At 39.2% G+C, this 19,753-nt stretch overlaps 1 protein-coding gene across 2 annotated transcripts in view; it reads left to right on the top strand.

Moving 5' to 3' along the window:
* Positions 1-19,265, top strand: part of LOC149262093 (endoribonuclease YBEY, chloroplastic-like) — a 154,000-nt gene extending 134,735 nt beyond the window's left edge. For both annotated transcript variants that reach the window (XM_089423319.1, XM_089423313.1), the window contains 4 exons: positions 17,776-17,895; positions 18,091-18,141; positions 18,271-18,459; positions 18,566-19,265. In XM_089423319.1, coding sequence (XP_089279445.1) covers positions 17,776-17,895; positions 18,091-18,141; positions 18,271-18,459; positions 18,566-18,733 — 528 coding nt within the window. In that variant the 3' untranslated portion in view covers positions 18,734-19,265. The remainder of the gene's footprint in view (positions 1-17,775; positions 17,896-18,090; positions 18,142-18,270; positions 18,460-18,565) is intronic.
* The last annotated feature ends 488 nt before the right edge of the window (positions 19,266-19,753 follow it).

The following is a 19,753-nucleotide window of genomic DNA, read 5'->3' as shown; positions in this document are numbered from 1 at the left end:
AAGTACATAAGAGAAATTTTCAACCCAAAACTAGTTATATTACAACTTTAATACAACAAACATAAGGCTTCCATACCATGGATCATGGTCCTTACAATTAACCCTGATACAAGACTAGGGCTTGAAGTCAATGACTTATGACTATCAATCTACCCTTGAACAAAGTACACTTAACTTGCTGAAGAAGATCTTGACTCAGCCCATTTTGGCCACGTACCTTGAGGCTTGAACACTTCTGGCAGGTCCTTTGCCACCTCTTTTGTTGCTCATAAGTAGTTCTGCAACTTGATAATGCTTGCATCTTCAGCTGCTCAATCTGCCACTATCAATGATCACTGCTCCTCCAATGTCACTGAAATATGGCCTTCAAACTGCTCTCATCACAACCTCCTTGCAACTTCAAGATGACTGTGCATAGGGACTTCAATGTCTGCCCTCTAACAATGACTCAACTCTACCTAAGTCAGTGTACTTAGGGTCTTCAAAGAACTGCCCACTCATTGTCTCCTAGCTGCTCCAAGGACAACATAACTAGGTCACATCAAATTTTCCCTCTTATTATCTCTTGGCTACTCCAAGGATGACAAACCTAGGGCTTCTTGTACACAACCCTCTTATCAATGATTTGTTGCACCAAGCCACTGAACTAGGGCACAACAACCAACCCTCACACAATGATAAGACTACTCTATCACTGAACTTAGGGCTTACTTGGCAGCCCACACACAACCCCTTAACTCCTCATGAGATGACTGAATTAGGGAAACCAATACACAACCTCCTAACAATGATTTTACACCTCCAACATCACTGTTCATGGGCACCAAACGAATTGCTATTCAACACCTATGAACAAACCTTCCATCACTTTCCTCCAATAAATTTGCTCCACACTGACCCCTTCTTCCTTCACTGTATTAGCTCCACACTTTACTCATTAGCTCACACTTCTGTACATATTTAGTGGCTGGGTACGGTCCACTTCAGGACAAACATATGCACAAAACCTCTGCGCAATACACTCGGAATTTGCGGCCCAAATCATAGTCTATATATCTCCTTCTTTGGGTCTCGACCCTCTTTCCCATGCACAAAAAATCAGAGTGAAACTTTCCAGACTTCTGAACAAACCTTAAGGGAAATGTACCTTAGAGGAAAGCCCTAACTAGGGCACGAATCAAACACAAAAGGTAGCCTCCAACATGCAAGAACTGACCTCCAACTAGGGTTGAAATTTAGAGGGATGAACTTCCATGAACCTGAGCTAGCTCGACCTTCATTTCAGACTAGACTAGACCATTCATGCTCCAATTTCGTCCTTCTTTTGGATCTATGGCTCACTGAGGTATTCGACCTTCACTTGGGTAGATTTGTCTTGAGGAAAGATGCTCACTTGGATACTCCTCAATGAACTAATCTTCACCACTTCTTATAGCGTTTCTTGGTGGTGTCCTTTCTCACCAAGGGTCATAACATATAACTAAGTTGACCTTATCTATTTTGCTTAAACACCAATTTCTCAAGGAGTAAAAATTCTTTTTGTTTAACCTTTGCCACATCATTGGAGCCCTAGGTGCACCTTAGCCCTTCAAGGGTGCCCCTCATGCATCCAATGAATAAAATATGATTTTCTCCACTTGGTCTTGCACCCACAACTTTGGGTACAAAACCCACTGCTTGAGTATTGTTGCCACACAATCTAGCAGGGGAACCTAAGGGACAACTACTAGACCAAATGACAACAATGGGACAAAGACCCACTGTCACCTTAGTCAATGTCCCCTGCTCTTTACGAACTTTCACCAATGGGAGGAGTCCTGGTAGATAGGAATTACTTTTAAACGAAGGATCAATAATCTATGTGAAGTTGTTAAAATTGGCAACTAGGGCCAAACTCCATGTGGGTCATCTTATTAATGGTAGCTGATAATTTTCTTGGATCCCTCTCATCGAGAGGTGTAGGATTGATCTAAAGATCATTCGATTCCGATAAGTATTCATGGAGATATGAATTTATTTGTGTTATGGGCAATTCATCAAGGTCGGCCAGCAACCAAATATATCCCACTTGTGCTCAACGTTTTAGTATAAATAAAGGACTTCAAGTCATTTGATATCATCTCTTGTGATCTCACTCTCCACTTGTTTGGGTTTTTAGTGGAAGAGGAGGTCTAGAGAGATGCCTTCTACACAGCCCTAAAGAAGGGTCATCTAGGAGAGCCCTAGTGGCAGACTTGTAGGAGATCTCGCTGTAGATCTAAGAGGCCCTAATCCGCAACTAGAAGAGCCCTAATCCGCAACTAAAGTGAGCCCTAATCTACAGCTAAAGGGAATCCTAATCCGCAACTAAAGGGAGCCCTAATTTGCAGCAAAGGGAAGGCCCTAACCAACAACTAGAGGAGGCCCTACGCTGCCCTACCTAAGGGTGATATGGATATACCCTAGCCGCAACAACCTAGAGTCTGGACACCTAGAGTCTGGACAATGTGGGAAAGCAAGGATCCGAAGTTTGCTACAAGAGGTCGAGTGGCTGAGGTAAGTGCAGATAGTCTTAGGGCTAGAACAGTGATATAATCAGGATCCGAGTTTGCTGTGAAGAGGGCCGAGAAGGCTGACTGTTAGGCCGAGTTCCTAAGGGTCAAACACGTTGCTGTTTGGAAGTTATTTTGGCACATTTTCGGAGGTCTGTTGCTACAACAATCTGTTGTGCTAGGTCGCAGGCCATAGCACACAACTAGAGGCTGTGTGAGGGCTGTCAAGGGTGGACAACACCCTAAGCAAGCAGCGTGGGTGAGGAGGAGACCTATGAGGGTATGCCGCAACCCTTAAAGGGTTAGTTTGTTGACTGTGGGATGAAACTAGGGCTGCTGCAAGTGCCCTAACCAGGTGTGCAACAAATAGTTGTGCAAACAAATGACAACATGACCTAATTGGACTATTTGGGCATGTTGGTGTAGCTGGACATATTATGGGACAGCAGCTAGTACAACATAGTGCTATCAGCATACAGTGATGGGTAGCAATGCAGCATAATGTAAAAAGGGTGCAACATGACGTGCTACATAACACAACACTATGTATGATGCAACTACATGATTGGATGCAGTGATGATAAGTGCAACATAGAGTGCAGATCCGTGATGAGAGCAACTCAGTGATTGGAGAAGCATAGTGACAGGAGCAACAACATGAAGTGCATAACATGGTCATTAGGTCCAACACTGTGATGATGAGTGCAACATGGTGCAGCACGGTGAGGTGCAGCACATGGATGAGATGTAGCACAATGATAGGTGAAGGAGTCACCTTGGAGAATCAGTTGAAGCAGCATGTCTTCAACTGATCTCATGTAGAGACGATCTATTCTCTTATCTAGAAAGTCAAAGTGTTGACTTCTGTTGTAAATGTACTATCTCTCTCTCTCTCTCTGTCTCTCTCTGTGCTGAACTATTGAAGAACATAGAAGAAGAATTGATCAAGGGTTTCCCCACATTGGGGTTTGTCTCTGGCTAGCGCCACATCTTGTGTCCTCTTGTCTTGGCTTGTCTTCTGCGATTTATGTTTATGTTCTATCTGCAGTTTACTTTAATGTTGATGTGATTGCTAATCTGGAAAAGATATTGAGCTCACTGTGAAAATTGAAATAAATTGCTCTAAGCATAGAACATACCTAAACTTAACAGAAGTGATTCCACTAAGCCCATTCAAGGAGAGGCTTAATTAAGGCTTGATGAAGTAATAGGCTCTTTGAGAAAGACCTAGGGTGGAGATCAAGGTCTAGGGCTTGAAATATGCAATGAAGTTAGGTATGCCTAGAACCAAGATTTCAAATGAGATAGGAGCTCTCAAGCGACTTAGCAATATGATTTGTCACTTTGAAAAGGTTTCACTTTATGCTAGACCTAGGGTTTTTAGGGAAGACGTGGGAAGAAAATCCTCCAAGGTGCTTCTAGGTCAAGGTAAGACAAAAGAAAGGGCCTCTTAGGATTTATTACATTGAATACTAAGCTCACAGGAGCCTTAAGAAAGCCACCAATCCAATAGATTCAAGTTAGGTTACCTTTCTAGGGCACACCTAGGGCATCAAATTTATGGAGAATCCACCGTGGGAACTCAACCAAATTTTAACATCCTCTAGAGAAAACACTAAGGCTTAATTAAGGCTTGATGAAGTAATAGGCTCTTCGAGAAAGACCTAGGGTGGAGATCAAGGTCTAGGGCTTGAAATATGCAATGAAGTTAGGCATGCCTAAAACCAAGATTTCAAATGAGATAGGAGCTCTCAAGCGACTTAGCAATACGATTGCCACTTTAAAAAGGTTTCACTTCACTTGAGAGATCCAATTAGGGCTTATGCTAGACTTAGTGTTTTTAGGAAAGACGTGGGAAGAAAATCCTCCAAGGTGCTTCTAGGTCAAGGTAAGACAAAAGAAAGGGCCTCTCAGGATTTACTACATTGAATACTAAGCTCACAGGAGCCTCAAGAAAGCCACCAATCCAATAGATTCAAGTTAGGTTACCTTTCTAGGGCACATCTAGGGCATCAAATCTATGGAGATTCCACCGTGGGAACTCAACCAAATTTTGAGATCCTCTAGAGAAAACACTAAGGCTCAATTAAAGCTTGATGAAGTAATAGGCTCTTCGAGAAAGACCTAGGGTGGAGATCAAGGTCTAGGGCTTGAAATATGCAATGAAGTTAGGTATGCCTAGAACCAAGATTTCAAATGAGATAGGAGCTCTCAAGCGACTTAGCATTACGATTTGTCACTTTAAAAAGGTTTCGCTTTGCTTGAGAGACCCAATTAGGGCTTATGCTAGACTTAGGGTTTTTAGGAAAGACATGGGAAGAAAATCCTCCAAGGTGCTTCTAGGTTAAGGTAAGACAAAAGAAAGGGCCTCTCAGGATTTATTACATTGAATACAAGGCTCACAGGAGCCTCAAGAAAGCCACCAATCCAATAGATTCAAGTTAGGTTACCTTTCTAGGGCACACCTAGGGCATCAAATTTATGGAGAATCCACTGTGGGAACTCAACCAAATTTTGAGATCCTCTAGAGAAAACACTAAGGAAGAGTCCTATCCAAACGGTTTCCCAAAATTCCCTCTAATGCAATTCGCGAGATGCCCTAGCTAGAGGCCTAAAGGAGAGGGGCCGAAGATTTAGAAGAGAGAAGAAAGAAGAAAAAGATGACCATCAAGGGATATGATTAATGCTTAGACCATTGGGTGTATGGAGACACAAATGCGTTAGATGAGTTAATTAGGTTGTTAAGGATACGAAAAATAGAAGCCCTAGCTACCACTTTCAACAATTGCCTTTTTTAAGCAAGGTCAATGGAGTTTCATGGACAAATTACAATAATTCTCCACTAGGAACATTCATTTCATATCATCAATGAGTAACACATGCAAAATTTTCCAAGATCATAATTTCGCACCATATTCAATAAATTAGGGCACAAATCTTTACCATGAGAACAAATTCCATGCATTAGACATTACATAAAGATATTCAACAAAAGAAGCACTTACTAGATAATATAAAGTATGTGCATTCATCAAATCAACAAAAAGATGCTCCAAAATGATGCCAAACCAACTCCAAATATCAAAGTGCATCTATAAACATCCAAAACAATCCCAAATTGCAGGTCTAAATTCTTTTTGTAGTGCGAAAATCCCAAGTGATGATGCTCTCTCACAATGGGAGAGAGTTTTATTTATATGAGGCCTTTAGGAGGTCGAATTCCTAATCTAAGCCCCAACAATAATAAAATAATGTGCAAAATACTAATCTTGGTGACAAGCCCACCAAGTAGCTAATAAAGTGATGAAGAAACCATCCATAAGTGAGCCAAAATGATGAAATCATGGTGACGAAAGGCCATTGGAAGGCCGAATTGAGTCCTCAATGTGCCATAGTGAGGGAGAGGGATCCATGAATGATGGATGAGGGGTTGGCCCCTTAATCTCTATGTAAAACATCATGTGGTGCTCCAAATTGGCTTTGGGGCACAAGTACTAGTCTCATTGGTGTGTTGGTGAAAGATAAGCTAGTAGAATGTTCTGAATGAGGGCACTGAAGATGGTGCTTGCCCTCCCATGTCTCAAGGGTGAGACAAACCTCCTCTGGGCCTTGGATCAACTGCCAAACCCTGTATATACTGCTAAGTTGGTTGGGGCACTGCTGGTCCAAGTGCATCATCTTGCATATAATGTGGGGCAATGGACAAGCTGTTGAAAGTGCTGAAGGCACTAAATGACAAGTTAGAGCAACTTCAAGAAGTAGTATCAAAGCCTCTAGTCGTTTCAGTCCAAGTTGAAGATAAAGAAACAAATACCGATCTAATCAAAATCGTAACTCAAGCAGAGGATAAACTTACTGAAGTGAAGACACATGCAGAAGTTGCAGTTCAAATTATGGACATTCTAAATGATGATTCAGTAGCCAACTCAACAACAACAATGCCTAAAGGAAATCAGGAAACAACCACTAACATGATAAGGGAAATTCCAACTAGAAGAACTATTTATCGACATCTGAATCACAAGAGTAGACTTTCCAATCAATCTACGTACCAGTATCACTCAGAACATAAACGACAAATTTATGTTCCCAAGAATATTGAAGTTTGCAGAATCCAGTCCTACGATAACTATTCATCACAAATTTCCAGAGATCAGAAGATTCCACAAAAGATTAATCTAGGATGGTCTGATCCATTCTCAGTACGACAATTTTGTCTATCACTCAGAGCATCATATCATCTTGTATCAACAAAGATGAAAGTTCAAAGATGAGAAGATATTCTCAGTAAGCTTTGAGGACAAAGCTTCTTGAAGAGAGAGACAATGTTATGAATATAATTCATATAAAAATAATAAATATAAATATAAATATAATAATAATAAATAATAATTAATTAACTAATGGTTAGTTAGTTAGCAATGAAAAGGCATGTCTTAGAGACATTACCATTCATGAAAGAGCACCTGCGTAGCGTATGTAAGCAAGCCCTCATTCTCATTTGTAATATCTCATATCTCATATCAATTCTTATACAATATTCAATATACAGTTACATGTCTTACAATAGATATTTATGTCTTTGAAGTATTTTAAATATTTCTGCTGCGTATACGACTTTTGGTCATTACAGGCTCCAAGCACATTGATATCAGGTACCACTTTATCTGGGATATGGTACAACAGGGAGCAATAAAGCGCCAACACATCATGACTGGTGAGTAGGTTGCTGACATTCTCATGAAACCTTTGGGAAAGGTCAAGTTCTTAACCTTTTGAGAGAGACTTGGAGTCATGAAAGGAACCTCTTGTGAGGGTCTCGCTTGAGTTGGACATTGAGCTCTGGGAGCTCCTGGGGGCTTGGGGTACTTCTTGGAGCTATGAATGACCATAAGATGAGTGGTTCACCTTCCCCTATAGGTACGCTGTGTATAGGGTGAGTGTTTCACCTTCCCTTGTGATACCCCATGATGATATATGAGAGCATAGGGTGAGTGATTCACCTTCCCTTGTGATACCCCATGATGATATATGAGAGCATAGGGTGAGTGATTCACCTTCCCCTATAATTGATGATATAGGCATAAGATGAGTGGTTCACCTTCTCCTATGGCATATGAGCAGGATGAGTGGTTCACCTTCTCTTGCGGATGCTCCAACATACATCCTACCAATGTAGTCTGGGACTCATGGGAAGTACCTCTCTTCTGGATAATGAGTTGGGAAAAGTGGATAGGGACCATAGCACTACAAATGGATGCATTGTGTACTGCCATACTCCCTATGTCTAGGATGCATGGTGTTCAACAACTTGATCTGGGATCAAGTCTGATTGGGGTTTTACCCTTGGTTATGTGGACTGACTTTTGTCAGTGGAGAGTGGCAAGGTCTTGTGACTCACTCTCGATCAATTCTTCTTCATTATCTATATCAGTGTTCAACAAAGTTGAGACGAGATGCAGAGATGGTACATGATGACAGGATGACATGATGATTGATGGTCAGATATTGGCAGGTGGAATTCTCCCTAGTTGAGAGGGAGTGTTAAAATTGGCAACTAGGGCCAAATTCCACTTTGGACAACTCATTTGATGGAGATATTTATTGCATTGAATTCCTCCTTTCGAGAGGACCAAAATCGACCTAAGATCACTAAATTGGATAAGGAGAAATGTGTTTTTGAAGTGAATCCCACACGTGCAAATTGTCAAGGTCGACTACATCATCATGTAGGCTCATGAAGCCCAATAGACATGTCTTTTGACCCTCAATGACTTGTATAAATAAGAGTGACCTTCAACCTCATTTGGCACCTCATCAACTCAATTTATTCTTCTCTCTCCTCATTTGATTGGTTCGTACAACTCATTGGGCAACTCTTCTCACACGTGTGACTGAAAGAGGCCGAATTTCAGATCTATTGCAGGGTTTGACCAGCATTGACCAAGGGCTATTTGACCTTCTTTGACTACAATTTTTGTGGGAAATTTTCTGTTTGGGAAAGCCGCATTTATTGGCACAAAAACCGAGATTTTCTGGGTTGTTTCACCTTGTTGACCAAAGGGTTGACTTTTGTTTGATTGGGTTGACCACTCCAAAGATGACTGTTTTGGGCTGACTTTGACCAGCTAAGGAGGCCAAATTGGATGCACTTTGACCAAGCTGCTAAAGGGCTGTTTTGACGCTTGACCGTTCACTGGTTAGGGCACACACTACTGTTGATTTGACTGCTGTTTACCAGGGACAAAATTGCAGATTTGACAGGGCTGTTTTGGACAAAGATTTGACACTTCAATTTTGAATTTGAATCTACTATTATATGCTCTCTCTCTACTAAACATTTGATATAATAATAAAAAGAATTGATCAAAGGGTTTTCCCCATCTTGGGGTTTTTCCGTGGCATTCACCAAACACTGGTGTTCTTTTGTCTTGGCTTGTCTTCTGCATTTATTGTTTATGTTCTATTGAACTGTTAATGTGATTGCTATTAATAATTAAATGCAAATTGTCATTGGGCTGATAAAAGGACATTGAAGTAATTGTTGCAGGCATAAAACATACTGTTGTTATCTAAAATTGACAAGTTTTCAAGTCGGCTTCAAATGGGGGAATTTCAATTTTTGAAATTTAAATTTTTGGCACCAAAAGGATCAAATTGGCCCAACATGAAGTTACACTATTCGGCCTCATCAAAGACTATAAATATGCCACTCGTTCTCCTCTTGACAATTCAGATCACTCACACCTTGTATCTTCCGTTCATCTAAGTGAAGGAGACACAAGACAAGAAGTCAACATTTGACTGAGCTTCTTATTTCTTTCTGTTTGAGCTCACACATGTAGAAGACAGGCTAAAGTTCTTCTGGGCAAATCACAGTGCAGTAGACTGAGTTTTTGTGGTGAAGAAGAAGGTCGAAATTTGCCCTAGCAGATCACTGAATCCTTCGGGCAACAATTTGACTTGGATAGAAGACAGTTTGACTAGGGTTTTGTTTCTGGTCAGTTTGACTTTATTTTTGACTGGAAAGATTATATGTATCTCTTGTTGAATTGAATAATTTCTGTAAGGAAAAGGTTGTTGGGTTTTTAACTAGAAGAGGGTTTTCCCAAGGTAAAGTTTGTGTTGTGTGCATCATTGTTCTATTGTGATCTCTATTGTGTTACTGTTTTTTATGGTTGAATTTTTGAAGTATAATTGCTTAATGATAAACTGGAAGTGTTAAAGAGAATATCAATATCATCAGAAGTAATTATCAGTTTCATGAATTTGAGCTTGTATCTATTGCACTTGTAAAATCAACATGGGATCAAAGCATAGGTGAAAGAGCAGCATCTTGTTTGAAGTTATCCTCTGTTAGCCCTTCTCATTTTTCTGAGTCTAATCACAAATCTCAAGGATCATCCTAATGGAGTTCTAGTCTAAGCTCTGCTCGTGATTGGAAGGAGGATGAGTTGCATCTCAAAAGGAGGACATAAGCAAAGCTTTCGTTTTCTGTCTGTCCGAGTTTATGTATAGCTGTGGAAGAGGGTCGAAGCCCTAGGCTCAGGGCCGAAAGGCCTCAGTCCATCTGTTAGGTCCGAAAGGCCTCAAGACTAGGCTGCAGTGCCTCAGTTAGTCCGAAGTGCCTTAGTTAGTCCAAAGTACCTCAGTCCGAAGTGCCTCAGTAAGTAGAAAGGACAACAAGCTAAGATTTGAAGAACTAAAAAACAAGTCCAGACATCTCAGATCAGTGAAGAAGCCAACAAAGTTGTCTTCTGTATAAAAGGTCTGCTAAAATCTGTTTGCAAAGGAGCTTTAGATAAGCATGATTTAGAAAGTGAAAGCTTTCACTCACAATGATTTTGCTTGGAATTAAAAATCCTTTTGGCTCACTTGCCAACATTCAATGGCCTTGCCTGCACTAAAATATTGTCAATGAGGAGATAAAAATTACATAGGATTGTGAGTTGAAGTGCAGGACCAAGTATAGTCTCGGTTGAAAGGTCTGTATTGAGACTTGTATCAAAATTTTTCTTTAGAACTGTTGCAAATATCTAGTTCGATGATGTAAGGAAGTGATCTCAGTATGCTTTCTCCTTGAAAGGATGCAAAGCCATTCTCTCAAAATATTGCAAGGTGTATCTAACCTCAATCTCAAGTGCAAACAAGTTTTTAAAATGCAAACTCAAGTTCAAAATGTGCTATATGTCATAAAGCATAATCAAGGTGTTGATTTCTACCTGCAAGTCTAGGGCATTCATAAATTTATAATGGAGAAGAGGCAAAGATTAAATATAAGGCTGGATAAAGCTCTAGTAAGCAATATAACAGAGCCTACTTTAAGCTTAAACGGAGCTTCTCTTTTGTGTCTGTTTGGGCAGCCTTAAAAGACTGTGTTAAAAATTCTGGAGGTAGATTCAAGAATGTCACTAATGAAGGCAATATAAGGCCTGCTGTGGGGGATGGACCAATTGCATCCCATATACTTGTGCCAAGATAGTTTGGTATCCTGAAGTGTGATATGTTGGATTGGATTTTTTTATTTGTATGGAATTGTGGGACATGTGAAGTTGCAGAGATCTAAGCCTCTAGAATATTAATGCTATATACCCTATACTACTGTGAAAATATCTTTTATGACTGAGTCAAGGCTCCTATCAAGTACGCTGAAGATGCCTTGCATTGTACTGTTGTGATTATGATTATATTGGATAAGATATGTTGTTTGTGCTAGAGTGCCATTGCTTGTTTATGGCTGTTGCTAGAACATATTAGTATATGGCAGAGTCTTTCTTTCAAACATTTGAGATATAATTCAAGAAAGTTACTCCAGAGTCGGAGGGAGCTGAAGGGGGCTCTCACATAAAACAAGAGAAGAGCTATGACACTTGGGCTAAAGGATGAACTCCCTCTTTGAAGAGCTGGCAGTTTTAGGGTTTGTAAGCCCTAGAAAAATCTTGAAGGTTATAATTAAGAAATCCATAGGGTTTGTGGGCAAAACCTTAGAGCTAGACTCAAAGCATTTAAAGTTGATGATTCTACTGAACGAAGAAACCCTAAGGAAAGGCAAACAACTTGCATTAATTGCTGATGACGAGGATGAAGATGATGAGCTTACAGGTGGATTTTGCAAAGAAAGCAAGGATCAAGATGGAGCTGACAAATTCCCTTCATTCCTCAAAGATAAGTACTTTATATCTCTCTTCCTTGATTATTATTGTTTTACTATTAGTTAACCTCTTGTCTTTGTTTCTTTTGTTGGGTTATAATCGTTTCTTCCATGACCTCCTAGTGAGGGTTGCAGGTACATCGTAAAGACTGCCAAGGCTCTGGCAGTAGGGAAGAACGAAGCAAAGCTTGTGACAAGAGGATTTACCCAGAGTGATTTATGTTCAAGAGGGAGAAATTGTACTGACATCTAGAACTGTTCTTGATGACTGGAAGAGTTCCTAGTTCAGAGGGAGCATGTAGGCCAACAAATGCTATGATGGAGGAAATTGTGCTGAAGAGAAATCAATAGATCTACAAGATCAAGCATACAACAGATAACAACATGGAGAAATACAAAGCAAGATTTGAGATGGTTCTCCCAAAAAGAGGGAGAGGATGATGAGGAAATGTTTGCTCTAATTGTTAGGTACACTTCTATTAGAACCCTTATTTCTGTTGCTTCTATTATGGGTTGGAAATTACATCAGGTAGATATGGAGGTTGCTTTCCTCAATGGAGTTATTGAGGAAGAAGAAGAAGTGTACATAGAACTACCTCAAGACTTTGAGGTATATGAGAATAAGTCTCATGTTTGAAAACGGAAGAAGGCTTTGTACAAGACTTTGTATACTTGGATTGATGGATCAAGGTTGATCTTGTTATTATATGACTTGTTTCTGACGGGAATAGAAGGAATCATGTGATAGAGGGAGCAACAGTGGTAGGAGGATTTTCCTACGTGATAGATGGAGTATCTTTGTTGGATACATTACTTCTTAGAACTAAAAGTGTGGAAGAAGCTGGGTAAGCAGATTATCACGATCCTTTAGAGATTTGGGACGATGGACAACCAGTCCATGGCCACTTCAATGGTAACTAATCTGAAGAAGCTAAGTGGCAGAGGGAGTAGCTAGATTGCTACAATAGGATCTGCTTCAGTATCAAGCAGCTGTGGTGATGGTTCCTGTGAAGGAAGCTTTTGTAGGGATATACATATTCAGATCAAACAAAGAGTGCTGAAGATAGGAAAAGCACATTAGGATGATGATTCAATTTGGATTTTGCTTGGGCAGGAAGCAAACATCTGTCGCACTCAGGACTGAAGAGGCCAAGTATCTTGCAGCTAGTTTGGCAAGTTGTGAAGTAGGATGGCTTCGAAAGTTACTTGCAGGATTGCTTGATTAGGTGCAGGATCCTATCATGATACATTGTGACAATCAAAGCTGTTTAAAGCTTTTAGGAAATCTAGTTTTCCATGACAGGTCAAAGAACATCGAGATCAAGTATCATTACATCTAGGACATGGTACAAAAGGGAGCAATGAAGCTCCAGTACATTTCTACAGATGAGCAGGGTGCTGGCATTCTCACCGAGATTTTTTCCAGGGAAAAGTTTACATGCTTCCGGGACAAGCTTGGAGTGGTTGAAAATTCCTCCCTTGTTGAGAGGGATTGTTGATGTTGTAGCATAAAGGGGCAGACATTCTCCCTAGGTCAGGATATAGATAGGTCAAAGTATTGACCAGGGGCCACGTAATGTGGCTAGGGAGAATGGCCCAGAGAGCATCAAGGCCTAGAGTGCTCCCCAGGTGGGTGAGTGAGTGCCTTTAGCATTGGGCATGTATGTTACCATTCAATGAGTATGCAAGAATGGTAATAGCCCAAGATTTCACCATAGGTCATAGGTGTTGATGAGGTTCCAAGTGACGACTTGTTGAGCATGATGCTTATGCAGGACTCTTTCCACATGTAGTAGATGGATACATCAACATAGCTAGCTCATTCAACCTTTTCTTAGAGAAAATTTTCAACAAGAGAACATTTAAAGAAGTCATTATGAATACCTCCCTAGCTAAGAGGGAGTGTTGAATTTTGTAGCTATGGTTGGTCTTCATAGTTAAAGTTTTTAGCCCTCCAAATATATATGTTATGATAAATGCAAATGTGGATTTGAAGTCTGCTTCAAAAGGGGGAATTTCAATTTTTGGGAAAAGTCTGGAGGGCTGACTTGACATTTTTGTCTTGTGTCTCCTTCACTTAGATGAACGAAGGATACAATGTGTGAGTGATCTGAATTGTCAAGAGGAGGAGAATGAGTGGCATATTTATAGTCTTTAATGAGGTTGAATTTTTGGGAAAAGTAAAGGTTGACTTGTGAAATCAGGATAGGAGCTTGTTTCTCCTATTGTTGGATCTCCTTGCAATTGGTTGACTTGTGAAATTAGGGGAGTACTCATTGAAGCGAAGCTTCCTCCCGTTGGATCTCCTTGCAACCATCTCTACCTCATTCAAAGGATAAAGATTAAAGGGGAAACATACCTTAGATTAGATTTACTTTTCTTGCAATCACACCTCTATTGTGCACACACTTACTAATAAATTTAAATCCAAGTGAAATCTAATTTAATAAAATTTACCAAGAGCACTTTTCACAACATTGCTGCAACATACATCATTTGGCTACAATCTCACTTGATTTACTTTCAGTCACAAGCATTTACATTTGGCAATTTACTTTCAAGTAGTTTCATTTACTTTTTGGCAATTTATTTCCAAGCATAAGCATTCACTTTTGGCACTGGTCTTATCATTATATCATTTGTTTATGAATGGTTATTTATGCGCTTGTGATTATATCATTTACTTGTGAATTGTATTTACAATGCTTTTAAGTTATATGCTGTAATGGTTGAATGTATCTTTTGGTGAATTAAATTAACTCCTAGAATATCTCTTATTTGCTATAGCTTAATTGAGCCTTAGTTATTTTCTTAGGGACTCCCCCCTTGGCTTCGATAGGAGTTAGCCTAGACGGAGGAGTTGAGATTTGAGTGACAACAACTCAACTCGAGACTTTCCCCCAAGGCCACACTTAGTGGATTAAATATTTCTTCCACATTAGCCCAAGGTGTGGATTAGGCGGCAATAGGGAGCACTCAAGGAGTGTGGAGAGACCACAGTTCCAAGGTTTGGGAGCGCCATTGGAAGCACTATGCTCCCAAATGGCAGGGACCATGCCCAAAAGTTTCAGAGTGTGCTCCCAGATTTTGAGGGTGCGCTGTCAGGGTTGCTCCCAAAGTGCAACTGCAGTTTGCTTAGAGTGAGGTTCCAGGAACGGAGAAGGGTTTGAGGGGGTGTGCGACACTTCTAGCAACCTTGCCTCTCAGATAAAAGACTTATATTGTCCATAGGATATAACAACTTGCTAGTGTGCATAAGGCATACTCCACCAAAATCAAGCTCTATCATATCAAAATAGAACAAGGTTTGCTTAAATAATGACATGTTTTCCTCTTGTGTGGGTGTGTATAACATGGACCAACTATAGTTAAATGAGTGCTTTTAATTCTTATTTACCGTAATAGGGATTGCATATAATCTTGGAGGAAACGATTTACTGAATGATAAGTCAGGACCAGAGACAATAAAGCAAACCATCTAGTAATGAGGTGCACAAGTTGAACGTGAATTGTCTATATAGAGTGAGGCATGGTGGCTGCAAATCTACAAGAGCCACTGCAACAGTAAGCATTAGTCCAAGTAGTGAACCAGCAAGGTCTGCTCTTGAACATCAATTACTTTAATGTTCCCTACTGGAATGAATGAAATCCTCTATGGATTTGGGCGGCACTTTTGGCAACCTTGCCTCTCAAATAAAAGACTTATATTGTCCATAGGATATAACAACTTGCTAGTGTGCATAAGGCATACTTAACCAAAATCAAGCTCTACCATATCAAAATAGAACAAGGTTTGCTTAAATAATGACATGTTTGCCTCTTGTGTGGGTGTGTATAACATGGACCAACTATAGTTAAATGAACGCTTTTAATTCTTATTTACTATAATAGGGGCTGCATATAATCTTGGAGAAAATGATTTATTGAATGATAAGTTAGGACCAGAGACAATAAAGCATGCCATCTAGTAATGAGGTGCACAAGTTGAACGTGAATTAGTTATATAGAGTGAGGCATGGTGGCTGCAAATCTACAAGAGCCACTGCAACAGTAAAAATCAGTCTAAGTAGTAAACCAGCAAGTCTGCTCTTTGTAACAACCCCGAAATTAAAACATGCAACTAATTAGATCAATTATGTGATTTACAATCAACACACCTCTCTTCAACTAATTAGCATAGAATTTTTAAGAAATAGGAGCAAAAGCAACTTACTTGTACCGATGATATTCCTCGTAATTTCATAGTTAAACGTTATTTGAATCCTGCTAACCGCAACAAAATTTTGGGGACGACTCTCCACCCAATCGTAGGCTCTGTTGCACATAATCTTTCTACAACTGGCCACCCTCGAGCCCTCAATCAACGTACTACTGCCAGGGAATCCTTTGTCTCACAACACTTTTCTCCCAATGGAATGGATGATGGAATGATCTCTCATCTTCCTCATCGTCTATTAAATAGACCAAACATTGGAAAGGGAACTGCATGCACACATTCCATGCAATGTCACATGGTTCGGGTTCGACAATGATTAGTTTCAGTTTGAGTTTGTATTTTTTGATGAGGTTTGCCATAAGGTTCGTGTATATATATATATATATATATATATATATATATATATATATATATATAGGATAAAATAGTAAGAAATCAACGTCAATGAACATCAAAAATGCTATCAAGGACATGAAAACTGCAAGGATAAATTACAAGCTTGAGTTGTGACATGAAGTTATGAGTTTTGATCTTTGGACTTGGTCAATGGCTATGAGGTTCGATAAGGTTCGTCGAACCTCAATTTTTTTTAAGGTTCGCCAAAATTCGATCCTCAAGGTTAAAGTTCGATGAACCTTGTGACATAGATTCCATGTGTCAACATGCAACTTTTAGTTTTTATTTTAAGTTTTACTCAAGTTAAATTTTCTCTTAATTTATTTATTTCTTATTTTATTTATTTTTACTTTTTGATAACTTTACTTATTTTTACTTTTTTTTTATAGTTCTCTTAGTTAACTCTTTTTTATTTTATTTTACTTTTTGTTAAATCTACTTATTGTTACTATTTTATAGTTTACTTTTATATATACTTATTTAGAACTTTACTATTTTATTTATTTGTTATTATTATATTTCTTTATTTATTATCTATTTACTACTATTATCTTTTCTTTATTGTTTATTATTTATTTGCTTATATTTTATTATTATTATTATTATGGGACATTACACTCTTGAACATCAATTTCTTTAATGTTCCCTACTGGAATGAATGAAATCATCTATGGATTTTCTGCCACATGCATGTCATATGTTCGGTGTATTCAAAGTTACACAAAGACCTGTGTCTGCTGGCTTGTGTTGTGGCCCCTGGCTTACATTCTTAGTTTTGGCATGTGAGCAACCCCTAACACTGTCTATTTGGGTGGGGCATTGAAGGGGTAGTGGTATCTCTTTCATCATACTCATGTCTTGTATTGAAGCCCTCAAGGCAAACGGGCCTGGTGTTCTGTCAAATCAGCTATTTATGAGGCATCCTGTTGTGTCCTGTAAAAGAAGCCTCTGTTGTGCAAACATCTTAGTACTCATTATTTATAGAGGTGATCCTTCGGGGTAGAGGCAAAATGCATTTAGAGAAGGTTCTTTCTTTACTAGCACTGGGAGCAGCAGCTAAACCACTGAAGTTTCAGCTGTTTTAAAATTTTTGATGGTCATATAGAGTCTAGACTCCTAATAATCTAGTTGAAACTGAGCAATGTGTTGGTATCACTTAATAATCCAGATTGCTCATCCTTGAGAAGACAGTTGAGTAAGCTTGAAACACAAAGGAGCTGTCTAGTATAGACTTTGTGGCCTGTTACTATGCTTTTGGGTTTAGATGGAATTCTCACAATCCTCCCCCCTCCTGGCACTTCCCCACTTTTCTGAGTGTTTAGTTTTTTTATGCAGTTGATGTATTTTAACTTGGGACTGCTTTGCAGGAAAGGTGGTTTTTCTTTTTCATGCATTGTTCAACCTATAATCAGAGTACTAAAGCCTAAGTCATCTATGAAATGGGCTGTTTTCTTAACACATTCTTTTGTTTATGAATGCAGGCATTTTTATATTCTTTGGAGCATCAGGTTCCTCTTCTTGGTTTTAGCCAAGATCGCACTGTTACACTGTTTGACCACCCATCAATTGATGCTCTTCATACTGTATACTTTGAGCCAAAGGTATTTTAAGTTTTGACATTTAGGTCTTTGCAAATATTAGGGAAATGGTTAGTCTTATCGGACCCCTTCTATGTTCCTTTCATTTCTGTACACTAATCAAAGGTTTGTATGGGATTTTTTGGTCAGTCTTATGGATACACATTAGTTTTATTATGTTCATTATTTATTTTAATCCACCTCCCCTTTCTTTTGCAGGCAGAGGTAATGCCATCTGTTGAACATTTATTGTCTTCTGTTAATGTACAGGTATGTGCAAATGCTTGTTTATCCTTCTTTGATGCCATTTAATTGTGCATTGAATTTGGATATCTTGACTGATTGTTTACCTATTGCAAAACTGTTCCCTACCCTTTTCTGTTGTTTGGGACGTGGCAGAAATTACTTTTTTATGACACCGCTGAGATTGTGCATAGCACATTGCGACCACATTGGTCACTAGCAACAGCGGGGCGTGCTCGTGTGGTTCAGGCACTCCCTGAAATGCTGGAGATTCTTCCATCAGGTGCTTCAAAAGGTGATGGAGTACACATGCTTCTCGATCATCTAGGTGCAAATGTTGACGAGGTTTGTTTACTGCTGCTTGATGTTCCTTTCGTAAGAATTTCTAGTCTTTTTAATGCTCCTGTCATTTTGATAAGTTAAATGTTTTTTGATTCAATATGTTTGATAGGTTATGGCTATTGGGGATGGTGAGAATGACGTGGAGATGTTAAATCTTGTTCGTTGGGGAGTTGCAATGGCTAATGGTTCAGACAAGGCAAAATCTGTGGCAGATGCAATTGTGACTAGTAATGATGAGGATGGTGTCGCTGATGCCATCTACCGATATGTCTTTTGACAGCAAACTATCTAGGAATCACACGATTGAACAGACGGTGACAGTGTTGTAGGTGCCATGTCCTTGCCTTTTTGATGGTGAACATTTTAGCTACTTGACAACCCCCAGACAAAGCACTTGGAGGTTAAATCGAGTTTCTTCTAGTACTGCTTTCAATTTCTTCAGTCACTTGGTCCTGGTGGTCCAAGTTTTTATTTTTTATTCTTCTGTACCATGTATCAGAGGTACATGACTGGATTTTGGTTCAATCCATCCACCATTCTTGCTATTAAAAGCTGTTTTCATCTTACCAGGCTAAACAATATCCTTTTGTCATTTATAACATATTCAATTTACAGCATACAGTGAGGGAATCCCCTGCAAGGACAAAGAATACCTGGGGATGGAGTCAAAGTTCTGATGAAAAAATGAATTATTTAATTACAATGACGTCAAAGGACTCTTTTTTTGTCCATTTGCAAAGAAGCTTTGTTGTTGACAGATTGGATGCAAATCCGAGAAATAATTGTTTTTGGTTGGCATTGTTTTTATATATACTATTTTACATTCTGATTTTACTGTTATGCAATATACTATAAGGTAGAAGCACTCCCATCAATAGATGAAAATTGACTAACTGATGGGAATCTCCCTCAAAAAATTTGGGTCTTCTCACATTTCTAATAACTGGAAGTTTTCGTCTTGGCAAGAGGTTTAGGATCCGAGGTTCATTCTCGATGTTCCAGTTATAAGAATTGAAGAAGATACTGGTTTTGATGTATATCAACAATAAGAGCTTCTCTACTCAGTTCAGTACTTCCCATCTAATGTTACAGGTGTAGAATGCTCGCAAATTTACCTCTATCCATAGAATAAAGTGTTTTCAACATTATGTCAAAAATGGAGTTTCCCTTTCTACCTAATTCAAATCACCATTGGAATGAAGAGCATAAATGGGAATAAAACCGCTTTGCTGGAATTCAATGAAAGGCTTGAATCAAAGAAGAGAAGCTCTTGACCATTGTAAATTTTCTGGTCAAA

The sequence above is a fragment of the Pinus tabuliformis genome, chromosome 6 (assembly GCF_031772625.1).
Source record: "Pinus tabuliformis cultivar Carrire ecotype Pingquan chromosome 6, CPIR1, whole genome shotgun sequence".
Classification (NCBI taxonomy): Eukaryota; Viridiplantae; Streptophyta; class Pinopsida; order Pinales; family Pinaceae; genus Pinus; species Pinus tabuliformis.
This window is presented reverse-complemented; position numbering and strand designations above follow the sequence as displayed.